This window comes from Curcuma longa, chromosome 2, assembly GCF_044706935.1.
Source record: "Curcuma longa cultivar G26 ecotype Majalengka, Jawa Barat chromosome 2, ITB_CL_G26_1.1, whole genome shotgun sequence".
Lineage (NCBI taxonomy): Eukaryota > Viridiplantae > Streptophyta > Magnoliopsida > Zingiberales > Zingiberaceae > Curcuma > Curcuma longa.
In genome coordinates this window covers 15,800,694-15,828,562 of record NC_133862.1, presented here as the reverse complement: position 1 = coordinate 15,828,562, position 27,869 = coordinate 15,800,694, and the positions used below count along the sequence as shown (strand labels likewise).

Below are 27,869 nucleotides of genomic sequence, written 5' to 3'. Positions count from 1 at the left end.
ATACAGTGGAAGATTCCGAGGTCATCTAAAGGTTCTGGTATGATTTATTTTCCGCAGTTTATTTTCGTACTAGAACTAGTAGTAGAAACCGTAGAAGGTAATTTAGGAATCGGCGATCCTGAAGGATCAATTGATCTAGTCTTCTTTATAGACTTTGTCAATTGATCCTAGGCGGGATAAATTTTTGTCCTGTGGGATTCTATGCTTCTCGGAGCGGATAGAGTCCGGATCATAGGACGGAGATCCAGATCGCCAACAGTTTCCCCTGTAACAATCGACTTTCCCTGAATACATACACGATATAATAAGGCCTATCTGGCCACCATACACCAGTCAAAATATGAACTCCGTACTAAATAATATAAATAAAATTCACTACCAATTATATAAGCATGTACCACCACAACTAACACATACGAAAATTCACCGGAAATAGAACAGTTTCTGACACAATACGACATAAAACAATTCCTGACACAATAGACTCCGGAAATGTAAGAAAAAGGAATTTAAGCAAATTGCAACTCGACGCGGGACTAGCAGCACGGCTCTCCAGACAGACCTCAACCTGAAAAGATAAAAGCAACGGGGTGAGTTCAATGAACTCAGCGGGTATCAAGTAGACATGTATCAAATAACTAGCAGACAGAAATAGAAATACCGGTAGAACAATGACAGGAAGGAAAATCTGAATTCATGTGTAAACGTACTCACCAGAACATGCGAACGATATAATCATAAGTAACATGATCACTAACCAATCCATACGACCCCTGTATATACATATCCAACATATGCAAATAATCTGAAAGTAACCATATCACCAAAGAATCCCGATATCATGCACAAGTATAAAATCCTATCCTGGTCACCCCTGCTACCCATCTGATCCTTACATACCAAAGTGAGGTCGCGTGGGTCCTCAATGATAACTGCCCGTCAGATCCATCACCGAGATGTGAGGTCGCGTGGGAACTATGCCCGTCAGATCCATCACCGCTAGGTGAGGTCGCGTGGGAACTGGATATGCCCGTCAGATCCATCACCGGTAGGTGAGGTCGCGTGGGAACTGAATATGCCCGTCAGATCCATCACCGCTAGGTGAGGTCGCGTGGGAACTAAATATGCCCGTCAGATCCATCACCGATAGGTGAGGTCGCGTGGGAACTGAATATGCCCGTCAGATCCATCACCGCTAGGTGAGGTCGCGTGGGAACTAAATATGCCCGTCAGATCCATCACCGATAGGTGAGGTCGCGTGGGAACTAAACATGCCCGTCAGATCCATCACTGGTATGTAAGGTCATATGGGTAGGGGTATAACCGCTGTGCACTCTGACGTCATCGCTAATGCGTGACCGAATGGACAGTATGCTGGCCAGCATGTCATAATATAAACATGGTATCTAACCCTAGTACGGTAACCACCTACAATCCCTAAGGCATACTACACTAGTACTACTGTGGTACGAAGTCATATGTCTAGCATGTGCATCAGAAAAAGTGATGTATAACAATCAAGCAGTAGCATATGGAATGTGTCACATGATATTCAATCAAAGGAATAACAGATAAATAATCAGATCATAGGTATCAAACAAAATCGGTATAAACTGAAAATATACTATCACTGGTAGCTAGAAATAAATACATGTCTAAACCGGCATATCTATAAATAGATAAGTCAGAGACAAGATACCCGCCTTTCGAAAGTAGTCGGTGTCCGAAAAGAAAACTTCCGTCCAGAGATCCGGTTCAGTGTCCTGTAATTAAAATAAACATTCCTAAATATTTAATTTTCCACGAAGTGAACCCTAATTAATTCTAAGGTTAATCTAACCCCTCACCCGGACCAAGAGTTAACCCTAACCCCCAACTCAACTAAATTACTAATAATCCTTTTTAAAATTTTGTTTTCCTCCCCAATTTTTTTTTCGGTTCAACTTCTGCCTCAATCAACAAATTGATTTTTGAATTAGTATAACTACTGTAGTGTCTTTAGAAATTTTGTTTTCCTCTTGTTCTTCAACTGAATTTGCAAGATCAATTGAGGAGAAACTATTTGTCTGAGAATGTAATTGACTTGATTCTTGAGCTTGAATTTGATTCATGCTACTTACAAGTTGTCCAAACTGCCTCTCAAGATTTTGCAATGTTGTAGCTGCCCTTTGTTGAGCTTGTTGTTGCAATAGCATTTGTTGCATCATCTCCTCAAGCCTTTGTTGTTGAATCAACTCAATAGAATTTTCATATTCATCTTGATTTGTGTTGAATATTTGTTGATGTTGAAATTGATTGGGCTGCTGATTTTGAGCATGAATCTGTCCACTTTGATAATTTGTTGATTGACATTGATTTTGGGCTTGAAATGGTGCATTTTGATCTTGAAAACTTGCTTGAAAGTTGGAGGAAGGTTGCTGAAAATTTTCTCCTTGAAAACCCTGATTAAAGGGCTGCTGAAACCCTCCATAAAGCTGTGAAAACCCATGATTTGAAGGCTGAAATTGTTGTTGCTGAAATGAACTGTTTTGATGCTGTAAATTCTGGAATTGAGGTTGGAAATTGTGGTAGGGTTGCTGGAAATTCTGTTGAGGTTGAAATGGTTGCTGAAATGTTTGATTTGGATGTTGGAATTGATTGTTTTGCTGTTGAACTTGATGAAAAGGCTGTTGAAACCCTTGTTGAAATTGGCCATCCTGAAAATTTTGATTTTGAGCTTGAAATGGTTGATCCACTTGTTGAAAACCTTGATAAGGTTCCTGCAAATAAAAATTTTGCTGTTGAAAATATGGTTGCTGATAAAATGAGTTTCCATACATTGTAGGAACCAACAATGATCAAAGCAATAAAGAAAAATGATAATAGCCCAATTCAAACAATCTCTACTAGTTTTCCCCGGCAACGGCGCCAAAATTTGATAAGCCCACAATTAGTGTCACGAATGAGCCTCAAATTAGAATTTATAATCGAAAACCCTTAGCTCACAAACAAATGTAATATAGGGGCCACGAGTCGTATTTTCCAAGGACTAGTAGAGAATTTGTATGAATCAAGCTAAGATGTCGTTATTTTTGGGTTTTTCTAATATAAATGGGGGTTTTGGTGTTTTTCAAATGAAATGTAAATGAAAATTCGATGAAAAATGAACAATGCATAAAACCAAGCAATAAAACCTAAGTATCAAAACTAATGAAGCCTAAAATGCAAATCAATATGAAATCAAGTATCAAAACCTAAACTAATTAAATGAAATCTTAATAATCCAAAATGCAAAATTCAACTAATGTTTATAATCTAAAATGCAAAACTCAAAAGCTAACAAGATTGAAATCAGACAAATAAAATCACAAAATGCAATGGAATAACTAAAGGAAACAATATACTAAATCAAGCAACATGAATTATCTTAAGAAACAATCTAAATGCAAGACAACAATTGAATCTAACTATCAAATGCAATTAACTAACACATGAAACTATGTATAAAACTAATCGAAACTACATCTGATACAAAAGTTAAAATCTGATACGGAACAGTGTATTGAAACATTCAGAACAATTGAAATCAGATTCAAGGAAATGCAAGAAATTCAAGAAAACTTGAAAAGAAAGAATTCAAACAACATCTAAAGAAACAATTAACCATGATTAAATCGAATTCAACAATTTCAAAGGTTTGATCAAAACATTTCAATGAAAATTTCATTACAGAAATTAAGAATCTGAAAAAATGCAGAAACAGAAAGAAATGCAATCAGAAATCAAAATGCAATCTTCAGATCTTCCCTTCCAAATTGACTTCCTCTTTGCCGTCACACAAAGACTGGTAAATAACCAGAAATCCCAGAAACAGCTCTCAATCTCAGCTCGATTTAATCTGGATTGAATCTGATCAGCCACAGGGAACGCCCCGCTTGCGCCGAACAGAGCCAGATCTAGATTTGAAAACCCCAGCTAAAATCCTTCAAACCGCTTTCAAATTGATGCGCCGGAACCCTAAAAAACCTTCAAGGAACGCCTCTGAATGCCCTTTATTGCTCCGATCGATTAGATCTGAAGATTTCAGCTGGAAATGGCAGCGGCGAAACCCTCCGGCGAAACCCTCACCGGACGAAAACCACCCCCGATTTAGCACAAACTAAGGTTGAAGTTGTCTCTGGAATCCGGAAATCTGCTTGGAAGGTAGATCCGGCGACGATCGCCGCTCGAAAATAAGAAAAACAGAGAAAAAAACAGCGGGACGAAGATCTACAGTAACTACGTAAAAGTGCTACAGTGTTCTTTCTCTTTAACGAAGGATTTAAACTGGGTACTGTTCACAGCCAAGTCGGTTAAGCTGGCTCAGCCTGAGTTAGCTCTGGTTCAACCGATTTCACCCAATTAAGCTCCAATTGAATCCAATTTCAGCTCCAATTGAATCCAAATCTTGATCATGATGTTTTAGGACTATCAAATTGACCAATTTTGGCTTGACTCGGTCTCCATTTGGCTCAATCGTGGTTCAATTTGGACCCTACAAGGAATCAAGCTCAATTAATATCAAATTAACCATTAAATCACAGAAATTAGAATTAATCATCCAAATATACAACATTTCACAATTGCAATCAATTCATGTCATTTAGCATTTTATTTTCATGTAGAAAATCCAAATTGAATCAACAAAATACCATAAAATCCTAGCTTATCACGCTATTCACCCCCCCTCTAGTGCGTATCCCGATCCTATACAATTAATCAAAAAATCAATGATTGATTTCAAAATAATTTCTAAGCCTTTCAACTACTTCAATAAATGTGCCTCGTTCCTTTCACGTGCCCTATACCCGCTCGGTTCAGGACATGGTCTGTCTATGTCAGTCCACACTAGGCTGACTATGTCACACCTAGCCCAAACTACTTTTTTGTCCTATGGATTCAAGTTACGCGCACATGTGTTCAAGAGTTTCATGCTCTTGACATGTGTTGCCTTGGCCAAAGACTTTCAATAACAATCCCAACAAGTGGTCGTAGGGTATATGTCTCTCTTAACAGAGAGCGATGAATCCTCTATAGGCTATTCAAACACTTTTAGGCTTCAACTTATATCCAATCATCCTGGGTCCACATCTTATTAAAGATGTCTGCTTAAGATGTCAAAGTATAAGCCTACATGACCAAGGTGACTTGAATACTGCAAGTCTAAGGAAATTCATACTTAAGCCACGTTGAGATCTTCGTTGACATGTGCTTTAAAGGAACCATACGAAATCTCAAAGCAGGTCACTTCAATAAACTGATTACCTTTAATCAGTATCCATGTTTATCCCTTGTAGCAGAGTGGCAGGGGTGTCTTCTTCACATGAGCAGCGGGGCGGCGTCGGATCGTGGCAGGCGGCACAAGTAGGGCCGAATAGGGGGTCGCGATTAGGGTTCTCTTCTGCCCCCTCCTCCGCTCGCTCGTCCCTTTTTAACGATGGTCATCGCGGTTTTATCATCGATGGACACGGCGTGAGCGGCTTCGTGGTCGTGCGAAAAAACTAGTGGCGCGGAGAAGGTGCGGCGGTCGCAGGTCACGCGGACGACCACGATCGCGCGGAGGAGAGACGGGCAGCGGGCGAGATTAATTATAACGAGGAGTGCATAGTAACTTTCAAATCAGGTTTCGTTTGGGCTAAATCGGTTTAAAAATTTAAGGTTTACTGTAATTAATTGAGTCGTTTAGTTCACTAATCAAACGACCTCCGATTTGATCCAAACTAGTTTTGTTTGTTTAGTCTTCTCAAGACGAAAATTCTAATCTATTCCATTTTGCCAAAACTCTCTTTCATCACGAACCAAACTAAGTTAGTTTAATTTGGTTCAAAACTGATCCACTAAAATTTTTGCATATCTTACATTTACTAACCTAATGGGTTTGGGCTTTAATGATTTACGTATTTAACCAAATTCTAACTTTGAGCTTATTAACCTAAATGGCTTGGCTAATTTTGGGACTTCAACCCACTTAATTCAGCCCATTTAAAAACTTAGCATTTAATTGGTTAATTCTAACCCTAAAATTTTTAGGAAATTACATTCCCCCCTACTAACAAAAATTTGATCCCCAAATTTCCTATCTACTTACAATAGTGTCACAATACTATATTCATTAAAAATTAATCCTTAATTGACCAGTCTCTCATTCTGTTGTGCCTCTGTTCTGGTCATAGCATCAACATGTCCGAATTCCATAGTGGTTGGCTAGGTAGCTGGATGGAATACAGTCTGCCTCCACTCTAGATGAAGCTGACTCTGAAGTATTGATGTCGAATTATGAATATATGGATGTACAAGGTCCTAATAAAATTAAATATCCTCCGCTAACATTAATACTATAAATTTCTAATAAAAAAATAAGATGTACTAGTTAGTTTTACTTACAATGCTTGGAAAGATCATATCGTTGCTTGTCCCATCTCACAATCTGGATTGAATAAACCAACATATGACAACAACCCAAAAGAAACAATGACAAATCCAAAAAATTGCATATGGACTATAAAACTAAGCTCTGATACCATAAAATTTGTCATGTCATGAGAGACGGCTGTCCGAAAAATTTTGACAGCATCTATCCTGTAACAATTCAACTTTTCTTGAATACATAGTAAGACAGAGACCCACACGACCATCTACAATCCAACATACATACACAAGGGCCCACATGGCCATAACATACATACACAAGGGCCCTCATGACCATAACTACATATACACACATGCATCCACTACTACAACAATTCCACATACAACAACGAAAATGTCAAAGCACTATGATAGCGCTCACAATAAAATCCAATGACAAACTCCATGAACCAAACATCGAAAATAATACAAAATCACATAACCAAATAAAATTTGAATAAAAATCATACGAAGTACCCAACAATCAAAAAACGCACAAAGAAAAATTAACTTCTTCCTGTTGTGAGATGGGGGACAGTCCGGCCGAACTCCAAGCTTCAATATCCTTATTTGCTACCTGAGGAGACAGAAAAATCCTAGGGTCTGGATGGTGAGTATAAAATACTCAATGGGTACTAGAATGAAAGTGCACAACATAACAAAGTATCAAAGGAATATAAGCATGAATATTAAAGATATACAGTCTCAATATGAGCAAGGTCAACTACGTACAACTAACATGTATCATATAATAATGTATGTCATGTCATACAAATGCAGCAAGCATATAATAATAAGTGCACAACCACAACAATATAACAGCAAGTGCATCAACTATAAATACAGTAAACAAAATGCATGCATGGTCATTGTCTACACTCACCAACCCTAGTCACCCACCTAGTGCAGTGAACTAGGGCGCTGATGAGTTAGGGTTTTATGCATTTTAATCGATTCATTTTTGGATTTTGCATGAAAATAAATTACACAATGAATCAATTCGATCATATTTGTGTTATATTGCATAATTTGAGATTTGATTATAATTTCTATGATTTTATTGGTAAATTTTGCATTAATTGAGTTTAATAAATTGTAGGGCTCAAATTGGACCAAGATCGAGCTCAACTGTGATCGAATCGAGCCAAATTTATCCAAATTGATCAAGCTCACATGGAGTACATGACCTAACTCAAGCCCGATCAAAATCCATCAATTTTTACAAACCCTAGGCTGCCCTAAAATCTCAGATTAAAGCTGCTCCACTGGATTAGAAATCAACGGTTGAGATTCAAAGATGAAGGGCTTGGATAAAAACCCGAATAGAAGGGATGAACAGTGGTTGCACCACTGTATATGATTTTTTGACTCTTTGAACATAAAGATATTATGATTTACTATTGCGGTTTTGCATTTGATTTTGTAAATATGATATGATACTCTTTTAAGTCATAAGGTTGAGTTATGACTTACTACTGTGATTTTGTATTTGGTTTTGTAAATATGATATGAGACTCTTTTGAGTTAAGGTTTACTACTGTGATTTTACATAAAGTTTAAGTAAACATAATTCAAATCCGATTTAGATTATAAGGATGACTTTTGAAAATGGATATGTACAGATCACATTTCATATCATTTTCATACTATATATCCATATTTGATCAATGCCATTAATTAAATTAGAACTGTGATTACTGTTTGGTCTTGTTATAGTTACTTAACTTTTTTAGTCCTGTACTAATTAAATTAATGGACTAGATTATTTAAGAAGGTATTTAACCCATAAAGTTTTGACATGTTGAGCTCAACTAAAGGGTTATGTGGCATATAAGAAAACAAGTATAGCTCAAATGGGAGATTGAAGGATTAAGTCTACATTGGTGGGCTTAAATCTCCATAAGGTGGGCTAACACTTAATTAATATACATAAGTAATTATCATTAAGGAATTAAACCTCAATTAAGTAATCTAATGCTTATAGCATGAAGGAAGATTTAGGTTAAATGGATGTGAATTAAATGTGTAGATTTGTTAACCCAGTTCATTAATATTAATGAGATGTTAATGAGTAATGAGTTTTATGTGGATGATCCCTATAGGATGGGCCAAGGTATAAAAGGAGGAAAGTCAAACTTCATTTGAGCATCTTGACTTTGGCCTCTTTTTCTTCCTCCCCTCTTCCCCATTGAGAAGGACTTTGGTTGTTACCCATTCCTATAGAAGATCATTCAACGTTTGTAGGAATTTCTGATGATAAGGAGTAATGACATTGTCTCTTGATTCAAGTCAGCCCTTTGGTTGTCGTTGCATTCGATTTCATTGTTGTCTTATTGATGATGATAACTAGATCCTTATATTGATGCCTCATTGATTAAGTTCGATGTATTATATTGTGTTGACATAGGTATATAAGGCTTTGCCAACCTCTAACAAGACATCAAAGTTACCTATTATTCCAAAAATAATGGTTTCAATAAAGACTACAACATGATTATCATGCAATATAATATCCTTATAATCCTTTATCACGATATACCTATAGAAGTATCTATCCTATTCTACCAGGACATGTCTAAGTATTTATTCAATACAGTCATGACTCAATGAAATAAATATCAACTTGAGAATTCTTCTCAATTGCATTCCATTGTACATGAGTTTAATCTAAGTGATCACCAATTGAAACAACAATGTTATATGTTTTGCCCTTTTACAAGTCATAAATCCACTGATGCTTACTCTCCTAGCTTTATAAGTTTGGCAACATGCCCAGTAACACATATACATACAACACGTTTAAAAGACCAATAACATGTATTGAAGTGTATTAGTCCTCTTATGAGTTGAATAGTAATCTCAAATATAAATGTTAGTTGTACCCATTTGCATGAGATTTTTATACATGATATATAACATACTAATTGAATTGTCATGGTGACATGTTCTCCCACATACCATTCAAATGTTTGAGATCCAATCCACGGGGCTTCATTTAACATTAACAATCTTACTTACATAATGATTGGGAGCCCCATGTAGTTCTATGCTCGGGCTCCTACTCTCCTAGGTCACCTATATAACTCGGCTCCTGAATCATCCATACAATTCAACACTTTTATCCCATACAATTCGCCACCTAGAGTTACCCATATAATCCGTTTCATGAGTTTTTTTATGCAACTTGATCTTTAGAGTTCCCTTTACAACTTAGTCTTGAGATCATCTTTTACAAGTCAATTCTTAAGTTTTTGAAGCACTTCACTTAAAGTTGTTCTTAAGTTCTACGCTCAGTTCTTCCTTATAAAACATTCGAGACCTCCCTAGTCATTTTTGTTGAGCCCAACTTCTTAGCCCAATTATATAAGGAATCAGGGATGCACTATAATTGGACACGAGCTTTATAGGTATATGTTATAATTGGACATAGTCCTTACAAGTATAGCCCACTTGACATGGACCTCGTGGGGATGGGCATAATTGGACATGGCTCCTCCATGATCCGTGCTTTTATAGCCTTAGACCCCTAGAGCTCAACAACTATAGGGTTTAGAGTATTGGTTATTTATAAGTGTTAAAGCTGATGATAGTACATAAATAGAACAACTTAATTTCATTTTTCTTCTTTCAGTACTATTTTTTTTGTAATTAAAATATCCAATTCTTATGATCCGATTAATCCTAGAAGTGATCGATCCGATTTGATCAGATCCCACAGAAATTTTTTTATCGATCATCAAGATAAATCGAAAAGTATTCATGGAGGCTCATCGAAACTGCCATCATTCTTAGACCGACTCTCCATTGATTTTTATTGTTTTGTTGATTACCATAGCATTAGAGTCATTTAAGCATCAAAAGGATTTTACCATACAACTCCTTTCAAGGCTTCTACTTCAACATCTAATAGGGTGATGAATTTTCGATGGATTATCATTCTTAATTGAGACTAGCATCTTGTGTGACAATAAATTTCTAATGTATCATTATTAAGAAATAATGCATTTGATATGCGTTGAGATGACTAATAAAAAGCTAAGAGCGAAGGTATTTTACTTATTTTTTATTTTAAGAAAGTATGCTAGCCGACTATTTATCAAATTAAATATATTTCAAAAATAAAATTTTAATTTGACATAAATCTAAACTCATCCTTCCAAGAATAATTGATTCCACAAAAAACTAGTATACTTTTAATTCCATTACTTGTTTATTTGTTCGAACTAGTAATATTATTTCCCTATTAATTAATTATATACAACATAAAACAAATGCAACCCCAGAAATAACGAAAATTAACTTTCCAATAATCGGAATAATAAAGTGCCTGCCGCATTGCGATCCGTTAACCCTTATGTTTTGGGCTGCCATGCTATCTTTTTATTTTCTATTTTTTATCCGGCCCTACGCCCGCGCTTCTCAGATTCCCAGCTCGCATTTCGAGTCACTGCTTCAAAATCCCTCCTCTTTTTTCCATTTGGATTTCGCCCTCTCTCGGGCTCTTCTCGCTCTTCTCATCGATCTCCACTAGTTCTACTCTTCTCCTGGCTCGATCGATCCAAGAATTCGTGGCTTCTTCCTTGACTCAGAGAGAAACCCTAGCTGTTCGCGCGGTTGCCCCCTCCCCCAGTTTCTTAGATTTTTCTGAAGTTATTAGTTCATTCATTTATTTTTGTTTATTATTATTATTGTTGTTGTTGTTGTCCAGATGGTCGGAGACTCGGGGGAGTTTGTTCAAGCGGCTCTACCGGTTGAACCGCCGACGGTATCTACGAGCTGTGGAGAAGGTGCGCAGACGGCGGATTCGTCCCTAGGCAAGGCCGGGAGGCGATTTAGCGCCAGGTTGCTGGGAAAACGGCATCGTTACTGCAGTCCGAAGCAGTCGGAACCGGATCCCGGCGACAACATAGCGAGAAAAATGGCTGCTCCCGGTGACGATGGTGAGGATGGCTGCTCCCGGAATGGAGCTGCGAAGAGTGACCATGGCGAAGCTGCGACCACTGAGTTGCCCGCGGCCAAGGTCGCTACGCGATCCAGTTCCAGGCTTGCAGAGAAACAGCGGCCAAATTGCAGTGAGAAGCAACTCGAGAAGGGTCCTAAGAAAGAAATCGTGAAAATGAAGGCCATAATGGACCTCTCGCTTATGCAAGCTACCGACGTTGAGGCTAAGGTGGCTCTTGGCAAGGTTGATGCTAACGCACAGGGTAGTGTTAATGGTGTGGGTGGTTCCTCCCAGAATGGAGCAGTGAAGAGTGATCATATGAAGGTTAAGGAGGCACTGCGGGTTTTTAACAGTCACTATCTTCATTTTGTTCAGGTACTGCCTCATTATAAAATGGGAATATGATATAACGAATCGCTCTTATGTTTTAACTGATGATAGCATTGTAGCTCCAAATTTATTTATATTTCAGAAAGACAGTTTAGGTCTTGCAAAACATAATATTTATACTTAGGGAGATCAATATGATCATCACCTATCATAAGAAAAAATGGTTTTGGATGCTTGTTCTAGATGCACAGTTTCTGTCTTTTTTCATCCAGCTGTTGATGGATGTATTCAGTTTATTTGAAGGAAAATTTAAATTATATATATTTGCATGAACTTATTTTTTTATTTTTATGTTTATTTTTTATTTGTTGCCATGACCAGCTATCTATTAGCTTTTATTATGAGAATGATTGTATAATTATGATATTTTGAGAAAAGAATCCTATAAATGTAACTTTCATAGAAGTTATCAATGCTACTTTGCGAAGCACTTTTGAGTTCGTGTGGAAATAACCAGAAATGCAAAAATGCTTCACTTTGTCCTCATTAATAGTGCTTTGGGTGTTTTACCTCAAAAAACCAGGCTCTAATGCCAATGACTTTAATATGTTTGATTTTTTTGTTTGACGATGTTTGTCCCTTTATGATGGTTTTGTAATTATGAACATGTTGAATGTGCTCAAATGCACATTCATTTATTTTCTACAAGAATTTTTGTTTGTCAAAGAATTTTGTAAAGCTTGAAGGGGAGTCTTGACGCAACGGTAAAGTTGTTGCCGTATAACTTAGAGGTAATGGGTTCGAGTCTCGGAAACAATTTCTTGTAAAGTAGGGTAAGGCTGCCAACGATAGACCTTTCTCCGGTACTTCGCATTGGCGGGAGCTTCGTGTATCAGACTGTCCTTTTAAAGAATTTTGTAAAGCTTTTGATGATAGACACTTGCTCTGCTATTTCAAATTATTTATTTGCTAATCTATATATTATTTCTCTTTTCTCTTTTTCTCTTTTATGACACAGGAGGAAGAACAGAGAGTAAAGCAGGTTGAAATCAAACAATTAGGGAATTGTAAGGCTGCAAAAGTCAAGGTTTCAAAAAAGAAGGTTTTACCCAAGCTATGTTTGTTAATGTGATTCTGACAATAATCACCACAATATGTTTGCCAAAATCTGAAAATGATTTTTATTCAAATAGTTTGCTATTCTATGTACTTATTTATGCAATAATAGTTTCTGATAGTAAGAACCATAATAGCATGAATTTTTAAACAACTTATGGCAGGACATAGAAACCTTTTTGTTGTAATGTAGATTTCTATAATACTATCTAGCTATCTTGAAAAATTATCACATTTTTGAATTCTTTTCACTAATTTCAAAGTGAGCATAATCACAAGCACAAGGTATCCACAAGATATATCCGCATCACTTTATATTTATAAACAAGTATAAATTAACAAAACTACGCCCATGGCGAATACTCTACCATGGTCGATTCTAGAGCCAAATAAAGGAGGATTGTGTTAGGTTGCCAACCAACTTTAAAATATAGACAAATGTTACATATGAATCCATCAAAGTATTGTGCTAATGCTAGGTTATTTCTCGAAAGGAACACGTTGTTGGGTCTAGCTACAATACTTTGGTAAGGACCTCTACATCTCCATGAGAACTTAGGTGAGCAAGAGTAAAACTTTCGAACGCTTATATTGACAACATAATATAAAAGAAGAGGAAAGGGACAATTATAGAATAACTAAAGTGAGAGAGGAAAATAACACATCTTACCCAAATAAGATGCATTAAAGATGAATCCAGTAGGGTATTAGTGATGGATGAGGAAATAAAGGAACAATTGAAGAGGTATTTTCATCAATTTTTCAATAAAGATTTAGGTGACCAATATAGCTTAGGAAATTTAAATAGGTTAGACTTGTATAGAATTTAAATTTTATAGAGACTTCAAATTTCTGAATTAGAATATACTTTAAATGGGATGAAAAATGGATAAGTAGTTGGACCAGATCATGTTTGAATAGAGGTATGAAAGTGCTTAGAGAAGTAGACTTACGAAGTTATTCAACTTGATATTGAAAAACGAAGAAAAATGGTTGACTAGTGGAGAGTAAGTATTTTAGTGTTCTCGTATAAAAACAAAAGAGATGTTCAAATTATACGAATTATAGGGGATTAAGCCAATGAACTATACTATGAAATTTTGGGAAAGAGTGGAAAAAAAGATTAAAGTAGGATAGTAAGGTGTTTGGAAATTAATTTGGATTTATACTTAAAAGGTTGACGATAGAAGTTATACATCTCTTTAGACAATATTGAAAAGTATTGGAAAATGAAATAAGACATAAATATGATATTTATTGACTTAGAAAAAGCTAATGACAAAGTCCCAAAAGAAATTTTGTGGAGAATTTTAGGAAAAAAAGGTGTTAGTTTACGTATATTGAAACAATTAACGATATATGAGAATGTAGTGACAAAAGTAATGACTCCCGACAGATTAATCGAAGTGCTTCTTATAAAAATAGGGTTATTTCAACGATCAAGTCTAAGTCCATATCTTTTTATATTAGTTATGGATAAACTCAGTGGACACATAATTATGATGTATATTGTTTGTAGATAATATTATTTTCACTAATGAGAAAAGAATAAATATTAAGCTCGAGTTTTATGTGAGACATTAAAAGTTAAAGGATTTAGATTTAATAGAGTAAAGATATAATATATGGAATTTAAATTTAATAAAAATAGACATAGCAAGACAATTATTAAAATATGAGATGATGAATTACTTGTCATTGAAAGTTTTTAAATATCTAGGATTGTTTTTTGCAAAAGGATGGAGGGATTGATTAAAATATTTTACATAAGAAGGATGATTGAAATGGTGGAGGGCGCAATGCTCTTTATGATTATAAGGTACCTTTAAAGTTTAAAAAGAAGTTTTACAAAATGATAATTAAATCTGTTATATTATATGGAGCTGAATGTTGGGCTATGAAGTAAGTACATGAGCAGTAATTAAATCTGTTATATTATATGGAGCTGAATGTTAGGCTATGAAGTAAGTACATGAGCAGTAATTAAATCTGTTATATTATATGGAGCTGAATGTTGGGCTATAAAGTAAGTACATGAGCAGAAGATAAGAGTTACAGAGATGAGAATGTTAAGGTAAATATGCAGACATATGAGAATGGACAAGATAAAAAAGAGAGAGAATCGGTGTTCACCTATTATAGGAAAAGTTCGAGAGACACGTTTAAATTGTATAGATATGTATTTAGGCATTTTAATAATCAACTCCTAGCTATAGTTCAACCATTAAATAATGCAGTTAGGCAATGCGAGTCTATGATAAATCACATATTAATCGAGTAAGAGAGAGAATAAAAAAGATTTGATTAACAACTATAAAGTAGGATAAAATTCATTTAAATATAGACGATGGTATAATAAAGGATGTTCAATGGTGCAGGAGGATCTGACTTCACTTAATGAGATAAAAGTCTTGGTTGTTGTTGTATAAATTAATAAATATCTTACTAGTGACAACCTACCTCTATCCCACAAACTCTAAAATAAAATGAATGAACTAAATTAATTTTACATTTATTTCCATACACTTAACCAAATGAAGGAAAACCAGTAATAAAGACATGAAATCTCATGGGAAGAAAGTGATTCAGAAGCATATGGAAAGAGAGGCCCCTAGAGAACACCATCTGTTCCAAAATTCTGAAGGATGTGAAGCACTAGAATCGTAAATGTGAGCTTCTTACAAAATAGGAAAAACTCCAAGAATCTGTATATATGAGTTTTAACACTTAAATTCTGCATTCCCTAATCATTTTGTTGTTCTCCATCACAATTATACTCTACAAATATTTACTGCTCGCTCAAGTAGCAAATGATTTTCATAAATTGAATTGCAATAGCAGAGATTGAGTACTAGAAATAGCTAACAGCTCTTCAAAAGAAAAACAAAATCCAAAAACAGAAGAGAGTATGTTTTGCAATTTTTAATACCCCAAGTAACATTTAGGAATTTGATATTGTAGCATCTGTAAATGCTTCATTTTGTTCAATACTTCTGCATCCTTATTAAGGGTGAACCTTAGCATCAGTAACCATTATTTGTTCATTACTTATATCTACTGCGAACTCTTCAGGTATTAGCCTCACTTCTATTTCACCATCATCCAAATGACTTTCCGAGTCAACAACTTCATCACCTTCATGAATGGATTTAATCTGGACTGTTTAAATCCTGCAATCAAACTTGATTGAGCGACTACTCATAGCATTTCCTCGGTGTTGCTGTTCTTCCCTGTATAACCTTAGTTGCAGATTGGAAGTGTTACCAGAAAGTTTGGTTTTATATCTTCAGATCTTTAATCTTTATTTAGAAAATTTTCTATTTTTATTCTTTATTTTTTTAGAAAATAGAATTTGAAAGTTGGAAAGAGAAATAAAATAATTAAAATTGATTTATTTTTACATATTTAAATTTATTAAGGCGAAACAGAGTGATAAATATTTATTTCTTCTTTTCAATTTTCAATAACTTATTCTTAAATCTGCAAGATGAAAATTAAAAAAAAAAAAATCTAAACCTTCAATCATAGGATAATGTCATATGTAATATATTAATTTAATCAGAATACTGGTAGTAAGGTGATCTAGTATCAATCAAAAAACTTATAAAGCTATATATACTAGATAAAATTCTAATATTTGTAATAATTTCTGTTATTATTATTATTTATATAGATCACCTCAATGATCAACTATAAATACAAGAATTCCTTTCTTTTGTAAATTGATAACCAGAATGCTTATCTTGGAATTGTATTACAGATTATCCAATAAAAAGCCATATGCATTTCATTCTTATTTTCTCTTGATTTACCAGGCATCTCATTACATAAATAACATGAATGCTGGTCTTGAATTTTATAAATACGGTTTTATTCTTTTCTCCCATCTACTATTTTAAAATATCATTATTTTTAAAAGCAAGTTGCTGTTTCTACAGATTGTAGGCAGCAGTGAAGATGAAATAAAACGAGGTTCAAAAAGGCCTGATCTCAAAGCAATCACCAAAGTAAGTATTTCATCTTTGTAACATGTTTAACTATTCTTTTCAGATTGAAGCAGCCACTGGTACTTTTAATGTGGTTTAGTTTACAAGATAGCAGTGTTCCTTAGTTTAAGTTCTTTTCTAATGTTACAACTGTCGTGACTGTTAGAAATTTTTTTAGCACACCAGCTTAATAGTTAATACTGCACATGACTATGCATGTGCAGGCCAACTGGTAGGATTGAATCATGCCCAACAGATTATTGGGTTAACTTGGTGCATGTACCTTAAATTACTAAGGTGTCATGACCTTAATCTCAATCGAGTCATCACCAATGACAATAATATAATTTACATAGACAATAAGAAGGATATGCTTTCTATATTATAAAATGAGGTTGAACATATGTCACGCCCTGCACAAGCTAGACTCGCGATGCTACTATCTTCACTCACTATACGTGAATTGCAAATATGACAAAGCAAAAATATAGACAAAAGCTAGCTAAACTAATTGAATGCATAGCTTTGAAGAGACTCCATCAATACCATGCACAAATCTCAACAAATAACATGGAGGTCAAAAATACTATAACGTGAGTATAAAAAATAAAAAAAGGTATTAGAAAGAAGTGCGTGGTGTAACAAAATCCTATGAAATAGTAAATTGTAAAGGCTATCCTATTATCAACTTAGTCTTATTCATCTCATCACGAATTTCTTTTGGTCAATTTCATTATTTCTTGTGATTTTCTCCTTTATACTTTTGCAAGTATTCTGGATTTAATTTATTAAGAAATTTATATATATATATATATATATATATATATATAATTATATATGGTAAGACGATCTATGATTTGCATGGTAAAGGATGTATCAAGGCAGTCAACATTATAAATGTGGATTGTTGCAATTTTAGCCATTTGAGAGAATGTATCAAGGCAGTCAACATTATAAATTTGGGTATACCCATTTTCCATTAGGCGAACTTTATGCTCATCAATGATATTATTGGGTGAACACCTAACACACAAAATAAAGCCCATTTACAACCCATTGCAGGCTTCCAGTAAGGAAGAAAATCTAGCTCTCTAGTGCCATTAGATTTGAGGGCATCCATCAATCATAGCCTATTGCCACCCTTGATTTGAAAGTGCCTCTGAATATTTTTGGGAAGTGATTATGGGGATAAAGAGTGCATAAAGGCAAAGTCTTTGAGTTTTAAAGATGCATAAGAAATAAAACGAGAAAATGAATGAGAAATGAGTGCCTTTACAAAAAGCTATAGAAATATCAAAATTAGAAGTGGGATTCAGGATGGCAAATAGTGATTAGAGAGTGGGAGAGTCTCAAGGAGCTGTTGGAGTGTCTCTAAAGCATGGTCGTCGGTTCGTCAGTTCGTCAGTTCGTCGGTTGTACACTTGCAAGGAAGGTACTTTAGGTGGTTGGTTAGCTATAGTAGAGGGTGGAGGAAGGTCCGCATGTAATGAAAGGTTACAATGGGAGAGATAAAGGTCTTAAATGTCTCAGGAGAGTAATAATGATAAGGTGATCATAACTACGAATATTCACTTGATGGACCTTGAAAATAATTTTTTCTAGCCAAGGGACACTAGATGAATAAAGCAAGTGCATCCAAAGACTTATGGTGGAAGAAAATATATAATATCTTCTAGAAAGAGAATAGTGAAGGGAATATAACATCATCCTAGATAGAAAGCCAATATGCATATATGAATAAAGCTTGAGCAATGTTACAAGATGCTAGTTACTATGCCATTTTGCTCAGGTGTATGAAGGTGTATGAGTGCATGAAGATTGATGAAGAATATCATGGCTCAATAGAAATGACTAGAATGAGTGAGAGCGCTAATACTTGATTGAGATGCCAATTTGATTTTTATTTCAGCATAGAAGGAGACACTCTTGGTCTACTGGAGTAATCATCAATAAAGGTAACAAATTATCTTTTAAAAAAATAGAGCTAACTCGATTTATTTCCCAAATATCTAAATGAACTAACGCAAATGGTGCAGAAAATGAAATGTAATATGTTTACCTAACTAACATACTAACATGATTCACATTCAAGGGATTGAAGATTGGGAAAAAATTGAGAACCATTTGCTTCTAAGTTTTGGAGAGAGGCATAACTAAGACGACTGTGAATCTAGAGAGTGAAGGTGTAGCAAATAAAGCCATAGACATTGGAGGCACATCAAGCTATTTTAATCCTTGAGATTCATGCTTGATGCCAATTTCTGTGCCTGTCCTACAATTTTGAGTGGAGACTGAAGTAGCATAAAAGCTAATTGAACAATTCAAGAATCTTGTGACTTATTAATAGAAAATAAGTTCAATAGAAACTTAGGATATAAAATACCAAAGACAGGTGCAACATAAGTGACATGGGGACATCTTCAATGGCTTTAATGAATGAGTGAGATCTGTTGACATTGGTTGGGTGGTCAAGTGGTGTGAGAGTTTAGAGAAGGATTATAGGTTATTAGAAATATGGTCAACTCTCGAGTCTAAGATCCAAGAAGATGATCCTGAGGCATGTGATGAACAGATAATAGAGATAGTACCTCCATGGGCAAATAAAGTGATTTGCTGGGATGACACAGTGAAAGCAGTTTGGAACTGACGGAGTCATGGTACTCCTATGCCATAATGACAACAGTGGAATTTCATTGAATTGACTGAGTGGGGGTAGTATTTGATATTTTTTTCTTCCTTTAGTAAAATTTGGTGTTATCCAATTGTGGACTGGGACCTGCTGCTAAAGTATTAAGAATGCTCCTGGAAATGAGTGGAGGTGCGGGATATTATGAATGCTCTTGGAAATGAGTCCAGAAGCATTGCTAGCCCAAGTTAGAATTCGAAGGTCTGCTGTTATGAATCTGATTGCTCGTCTTGAGGATGCTGTTGATGGGAACTGAAGGGCGGACTTGAGAGGGGCTGAAATCCAATCAGATAAAAGGAAATAAGATGTTGAAACCTCCACAGAAAAGTGTCAAGCTTGAGGATGAGCTTAGCATTCACCAAAGGGAATACATAACAATACAAGTTTAATAGCCATGGTGCTTCAGATGAGTAAGAGGCAAAAGTTGCATAGCGTATAAATTGTTCCTTGCCGAGTTGCACAAGGTCTTGATGAGAGAACTTGTGGTGAATAGCCATGCTGGTGCCAACGTTAGGATAATCTTATGTGACCTAGATCATTATCTATTCGACCCACACCCAAAACATCCCTAGTGAGAAGGGCCTTGGAATTATGGAGGGGAGACTAGCAATATGAAGGTGTGATCACTAAGATGGGAACTACGACCATGGAGGTGTAAAGGATATGCTGGTTAGAGCCGTCAATTTGGGTTGGACTTGTCGAGTTGGCCTTCCTTATCAAACAATGTAAGCGGGTTGAGTTGAAATTTTATCAACCCATTTAAAAGCAGGAATAAAAAGGCCAGTCTGTGAAGGTTGCGGTCCAGACGGGCCGATCCGTGCCAGGCTTGGGTTGACTTGCAGATTGAGAAGGAAGTTTTTTTCCTTCTAAAATTAGATTATGGATTTATTTTTTATACCAATTGGTGTGAAATCAAGAATTAGAAATTTTATTGGGGATTTTCTACAAATGCTTATTTATGAAAGGATCAAATTCAATGAATTGTAGGGATTTTATTTTTTTATTTTTTGGTGGATTGACCTACCTGACTCGCAACTTATCTTGGGTTGGGTTGGAGATTTCCTAATCCGTACCACGGCTTGTGCCTCACCCCACCCTGCCTATGATGGATTTTTGGTAGGCCACCCCGCCACGGGCCGGCCTGCCATGGGCCTGCCCGACCCGCCACGAGTTGACCCGTCTGATAGGTCTAATGGTGGTTCAATGGATTGTGACATGGAGGGACATACAATTATATTTAGTCGGCTAGTCAAATTTAGTCATCTAGCCAACAAACAGAAAGTTCGTTTTGGTTCACTAAACAAGTTTGGCTGCCTAAATACATCTCAACAAGAGAGAAATTCAGTGTGCCATTTTTAGTCATCTAACTAGTAACTAATATATTAAAGGTGATACAAACTTGAAGTTTGAGTTTTGTTTTAGTTATGCTTTGACCAACTGACAATCATCGATTAACCATACAACACGAGATACTCAAAATATCATCTCTAAGGCTCCTAGACCCATTTAGGACACCTCTCTTTTCAATGCATATGTTTAGTTGTCCACCATCGATATATAACTCGCTAAAATGAACATAGGTATCCCTTGATATAAAAATGGAAAACAAGGAACTCGATTCAAATGCCTTGCTATAGTTGGAAAATTACAAGAATATGATATCTAGGTAAATTACAAGAATAGGTAGATGCTTTTCCTAGTCATGCAAAGATCTTCCTATGAACTCAAAGTACATTTTTTGTACATGTTCTCAAGCTTATTTGATGCTTGAGAACTTCACAAGAAGAAAACTTCTCTTGCCTTATAATTTTCTTTAACTAAGTTGTTTATGCTTATTATCTTCAAATGATCTACAATAAAAATTAGAATAACAAATCCAAGACAAAGTCAATCTGGACATTTTGATTTAAATTGTTGTGAAGCCCATGTGATCAATTTAACCATAACAGGGGAAGCAAGATTATCCAACATATGTAAACTAGAAAGCAATTCAAAGACAATCTTTTAGTTGATAAGGACTTTTATTTTCCTTTGAGGAAAACTTATCCAAGTGATCTTTAGTGTTAAAAAAATACAGCTTACAACTAAATATCCAAAAGTATTTTATGGAAGACTTCTTATACCAAGAGTTCATAAAGATTTTCAACAAGATAAAATATAAATAAATATTTTAAATATAAAATCTAGTGCTAATAACTTCAACTTAAAACTTTTTAGATGAAGAAAATTCATTAAGCATAGCATAAGTTGCCTTTCGTAATGAACACACCACTTTGTTGTATGCTTGAGGAGCAAAAATAAGTTAACAATGTATGCATTTTCATTTCAACTTGCTATAAGAACAATAGTGCTCGAATTAAAATGTTTTATAAGATATTTGGTTGGTGAAACTCAACCTTTTTTTCCCATATTACACTAGTAACTTGCACTTATGATGTTATCCTCATACATTTACTAATAAAGTTTTATGAATAATTTTTTTTTGAATTCGTTTTTACTATATCTAATGATTATGTTCTCATCATTATTGTGAAATGACACATTACCTTTACTTGTATCTAATGATTTTGTTCTCACCATTGCTGATTGTGTCATGAGCATCCACTTTACAAGTACTATTTATCTCTAGTGATCACACTTGTTGTGCCTACTGAATGCCATGGAAAATTAATATTTTTGGTACCCTTATGACATTGAGTCTAATGGGTTTAACAAGATATTGCTTGGAAACCTATGCTTAAATAATTCTTTTAGATTAAATACCTTGAGTTGCTTGCATAGATGTATTAAAAAATAGTTCGCTTTATGTTCATCATGTAGTTATGTACCTTCTAAATGAGCATGCTTAAATTATTGTATACATTATTCGAAAATAAGTTTCTTAACGAAGAATATATGTAATTAAAATAAATGCTTTAAAATTGAGGCTTGTTCTTGGGTTGAAATAAGCATTTTTATTTATCTTTTTATTTTTTAATTTCCTATTTTTAATGTTTCTAAATTTATATTTTTTATTTTTAAAAATTATTTCCTAAAATTTCTATTTAAAAAAATATTTTTTTTGATTTTTCAATTGTTCTAATTTATATATATATTTAAAATTTTTTTAGGGTTTTGGTGGTCTCTTGCTAACTATTACATGGTGATGCCACGTGCCTATGACTAGTGGAAGTCCGTGCCATTCTTGGCTCAACACAACAAAAATAGTTCGATGGGTCTGGGTTGTGCTCGACTTAATCGGCTTGTTTGACACCTTATCATTCCATATGCTAGAGTGTTTTCTTTTTTCATTTTTTTAAAAACTTGTCTTTCTTGATCTCTATTCATTCGTTCTTGTAATTCATGTAATGATTTTTCTTCCCGCAACTATAACACGCCATCTTTGCCTTTGAATTTTCTTCATTATTTTTCTTCTTTTTTGCAGCATTTATTCTTGGTTTCAATTTTGATTATTCTTCCATTAGTTCGAGTGCTTGATCCTTTGAATTATCTTTTTTTACAATGTGTGAATTCTTTCGAATCATCACATAATCATTTGAAGGGGAGCCTTGGCACAACGGTAAGGTTGCTGCCATGTGACCTAGAGGTCACGGGTTCAAATCCTGAAACAGCCTCTTGCCAAAGGCAAGGTCATCACATAATCATTTGATTAAATTTGAGTTAGAGTCAAAATCTAAAGAAAGCTATCATTATGAACCAGTTGTTGCACCTTCTTCTTGGATGATCCTCTTTTTTCTTTCATCTCTAAGAAAACAATATTTTTCTTGTTTTCCTTTTAAATAGGTTTGGAACTTTCATGTAGCTTAAAATATATAAGTTTACATTTAGAAGTTTTGTTGGATATTTGATACAAATCCATTATTGAAGTCCAAAATGGAGCCTACATGGTAATTCTTTCAATGCATTTGACAAGATATCATGGCTGTCAATCCTTTCATCAATAGCATATAAATCCATTGCAAACCCATCTTGCTTGCACGTAAGCAACATATTCATCCTCCTTTATTTAGAAGTTATTCTTCTAATTCTTCAGCAGATCTCTTTTCACTCTCTTTGATTGTGATGAACCTTTATAAAGTCAGTGAGTTTTTGTGACAAATCTTAAGCATCTTTTTATTTGTCAACTTTGCTTTGGTCATTCTTTTGGGACAAAGTAGAATTTTTGTAGACTCGCCTAAACGAACCTTAGTCACCTAAAAAGATGTCCACTATTGCTAGGTTGGGTAGAAAGATATATTTAGTTGACTAGTTAAACTTTAATCGAAGGTTTAAAATCTCGACCTGTGTCGAGGTTTCGGCCCCAGACCAGAACGATATGGTTTCGGTACCGTATCGTATCGTGCCGATACACTTTCGATATTTTTGTATTTATATATATAGTAATTATTAAATCAATATGTTTATTGTGTAAAATTTAAAAATTATTTATATATTGATTTTATATAAGTTCTTAATTATTGAACAACTTAATATTGTTAGGCAAAAACTATAGTAACAATGTTCAAACGTAGAGACACAAAAAAGAATTATGACTAATGTGATATGTAAGCTAATCGAGTTTAAACGATTGATGACTAAGTTGTAATGTACTCTTGATGACAAGTTGTAATGTACTCCTACTAAGCTGTTGAAGTTATATTGTGATAATCAAATTCTCATGCACATCCTTATTCATGCAGTTATAAAAAAGTGGGAGAAAGATAGTTGATTAGGATTTGAGCTTTGATACCATGTAGCAGAGGAAGGTTAGGTTGATTATCTTGGATAGTTCCATCTATTTATATATATCTTATAATGTTATGGGGATTAACACAAAGATCCTAATTTATATATAATAATTATATAAATTAACTATTTGTTCATTTAATTACTTATTGATTTATATAATATATATTTATATAATTATAGTTTATAAATATTTTGAATAATATGTATATTAAATATTATAGTTTATATATTTATATACATAGCTTATATTGCATTCTAAAGTCAAATTTATTTAATATATATATATATATATATTTATTTTTTAACAATTAAAAATTCTAAAATTATTTATAAAATTTTAAAATTATTTATAAAATTTTAAAATTATTCCAAATATTTTAAATATTTTTCTGAAATTTTAATCTATTTTTAATTTATAAAAATAATTTAAGATTTGATTTTGAATAAATTATCAATACAAATTTAAAATTTTTAATTAGAATATTTTTATTTTTTACTTTAAAATTTTATATGTTTAATAAAAATATAAAATTTTATATTATAATTATATTAGTTAATCATTTATTTAATTAATTATTAATTTATATAATATATAGTTATAATTTATATAGTAATTAATTATTAATTAGAAATTATATATAATTTAAATAAAATATTTTATAAAAAAACTTATATAACACTAATATGATATATATAACACTTATTATAATTTATACAATTTTATTTTATTTTAATATAATACTTTTAATTAAAACCATTATATTAGATTTTAATAAAACTCTAATTTCTTGCGATTTTGATTTTCACCTTTTCTTCTCCCCTTACCGATTTTGCCACTTCTGTGGATTTTTTCATCAATTGACATCTGGCCTCTTTCGAAGAGGGGTCGCCGCCTAGCTACCGCTTCGCCGCTGCTACTGATCTCTCGTCAGTCGCCTCGCTAAGCTAATCTTTCACCAATTGTCTTTGTCGATGCTTCTAGGTAAGTTTTCGTAGATTCCTTCTGTTGCGTACGTGTGACGCACGTGATGAAGCACTTGAAATTGTCGCGCGTGTTGTGTCGGTGCCGATCCCTTGTCGAAATGGTAAAAATCATCTATTTCGGGCAGCACGGCACGATATTTCAATCCTTGCTTTAATCGCTTAATCAACAAATAGAAAGTTGGTTTTGATCTATTAACAAGTTAGTATCCTAAATAAATATCAATAAGAGACAAACCTAACTGCCTCGTTTAGTTTTCTGACTAGTACTAGCCGATTAAAGAAAATACAAACTTGAAGTTTGACTCCTATGTGAATTATACTTGACTAATGAAGGACCATTGATCAATCACAGAACATGAAACATTTAAAAAGATATCTCTAAGTTTCCCAAATATATTTAGGATGCTGATTTTGCAATTCAACTATTCAAGTCATCACCATTGATCCACCATCGATCTAAGAGTCCCTAGACTAAACATACATAGTTCTTCATAGGAAGCACGAAAATTATAATATTGACTCAAATAGTCTTGCTACGGTTGATAGATGCCAAGAACCAGCTGTCTAGGTAAGATAGACTTACTCTAGATGCTTATGAATAGATCTAGCTATGAAGTTAAAATAAATTTTATTTCACCCATAATCCTAAAATAGATTTCAAATAGACTGTCAAGGTATTAGCCTTAAGCTTGACAATTTCACAAGATGAAAGTTTCACTTGCCTTAAAATTTCTTCTATAGATTTACTGAAACTTAGGAGGCGCTTGGTATATATTCAGTAATGGGAATGGTAATGAGTTTTCATTGAGGGGTTAATGACAATGGGAATGATTACTGGATTGATGGTGCTTGGTATAGATACTGAAATGAGTATAATTACCATTGATGCTACTTGGTATGAATAAGAAAGTAATGGGAATCAGAAAAAATTTACAATTTTACCCTTACTAATTAAATACATGAAAAAATTTATTGAATAATTTTTTTATGGATATTATGAATTGGGAACATCCTTTGCAAGAAAGATGAGCACGTTGGAGTTGAGCACGTTGGAAAAAAATAATTTTTGGGGTGATGGCAATTGATCTGAAGGTGTAAATTTTCAATTTTCTCGTCCAAAGAAATGTTTTTCGGAGGCCTTCCATCTCCTTTGATGTATTACTTGTGTTAATTTCTGATTAAGTACCGTACATATTAAAGAGAAATATATTATAGCGAGAGTAAGAATTGTGAGAAATCAAGAACCAATTTTCTTTTCCAGCTTTTACTCTTTATTTTGAGAAATCAGCTTTTACTTTTTATTTTGTGAATCTTACGGGAAAACATCATAACTTTTATTTTGCTGCTACAAAGGTTTTGAAGAATCTTTATCTCCCTTTTAATCTGTAACAGTAGGAATAACCAAGAATTTTTTTAGTTAAAATACACATGAAGTCTCCATAGATTTGAAGCAATCAAAATAAAACATAGTGAACAGTATTTGCATTGGCACAAGAAAATGAACACACATTTACTGATGGTTACATCTTGACCCATAGATCTAAAGCAATCAAAATAAAACACAATAATTATCTCCCAAATAAACCATCGTCAAACAAAAAAGTATTATCTCCAAATATTCATCGCAAGCATATTACAAGCAACTGAGCACAAAATCTCCAACTTCAGAGGGATCCAAACTGAATAATAACTCAACTTTCACAGGATCTTCACAAATAACTTGAGCAGTCCTTGTACTTGTTCTTACCAATGAATCCATACTTATCCAACATTTGAAGAACTTCTGGCATTTTTGAGGATTTACCTTGAACCCAAGCTGACATTGACTCAAAGTGTGAGCTAACAGTTTGCATAAATCCTTCAACTCGATCACTGAGTAACTTGAAGTCAGAATCAATATTTTGCTCAGCTGAAATCTTTGCTCTCTTCGAAGCTTTTTGAACTTTGTTAATGGATGATTTATTTTTCTCCTTAGAGTGAGATGCCTTTGATGTAACAGAAGGTTCTTGATGTGACATCGAATCAACTTCAACTCCTTCATATATAGGTGAATTATCAACTGATATAGTCAACTCAGCATCCACATCAGTGATGTTTTGTGCAGCCATTGTAGGATCTTCCGCAACAAGGCCTGTTGCTCTGTCTTTGCCATATACTATTTCTAACTCCGAAAAATAAGGGAATGATACATTGTAGAGACTTTTGGCATCATTGTGATTCTTTCAAAAAGAAGAACATATCAGTTAATTTAACATATCCATAAACGACATTATAATTTGAAAAAACCAATAATGACTAACACACGTACCTTAATCCATTCAAGGTACCATGTTTCTTCACAAGCTATCTTCTTTTCAACATCATTCCAGGTGCAATCACTTTGTCTACACATTTCATTGATAGCGTGGAATTTCCTCTTTAAGGTTTTGATCCTAGATTCAATGTGACTAACAGATTTGACGAATGTTGGGAACTTTTGGATCATAATCTTTCTTATCTCGACCATATCACACAATATTACACAATATCCTAAATGTTTTCCTATCCATTCAATGTAGCTTTTAAACCTCCAACGTCTTGTACCATATCACACAATATCCTAAATGTTTTCCTATCCATTCGAAGTTCACTAATACTTATTTCATCGCTCTCTTTTGTAAGGCTGAACATC

At 34.1% G+C, this 27,869-nt stretch overlaps 1 protein-coding gene and 1 long non-coding RNA gene across 5 annotated transcripts in view; one reads left to right on the top strand and one right to left on the bottom strand.

The window, feature by feature from the left end:
* Positions 1 to 357: 357 nt before the first annotated feature.
* LOC141822391 (uncharacterized) lies at positions 358 to 1,766 on the bottom strand. Its single transcript, XR_012601253.1, has 2 exons — positions 1,704 to 1,766; positions 358 to 568 (listed from the first exon to the last, which is right to left on the bottom strand). It is a non-coding gene; the product is annotated as an uncharacterized LOC141822391 (long non-coding RNA).
* Positions 1,767 to 10,843: 9,077 nt separating this feature from the next.
* LOC141821205 (histone-lysine N-methyltransferase, H3 lysine-9 specific SUVH4) overlaps positions 10,844 to 27,869 on the top strand; it is an 86,941-nt gene continuing 69,915 nt past the window's right edge. For 3 of the 4 annotated variants that reach the window (XM_074708600.1, XM_074708599.1, XM_074708597.1), the window contains exons 1-4: positions 10,844 to 11,039; positions 11,135 to 11,743; positions 12,717 to 12,800; positions 16,753 to 16,821. In XM_074708600.1, the coding sequence (XP_074564701.1) occupies positions 11,135 to 11,743; positions 12,717 to 12,800; positions 16,753 to 16,821 (762 nt within the window). In that variant the 5' untranslated portion in view covers positions 10,844 to 11,039. The remainder of the gene's footprint in view (positions 11,040 to 11,134; positions 11,744 to 12,716; positions 12,801 to 16,752; positions 16,822 to 27,869) is intronic. The other variant, XM_074708598.1, reaches the window with a different exon arrangement.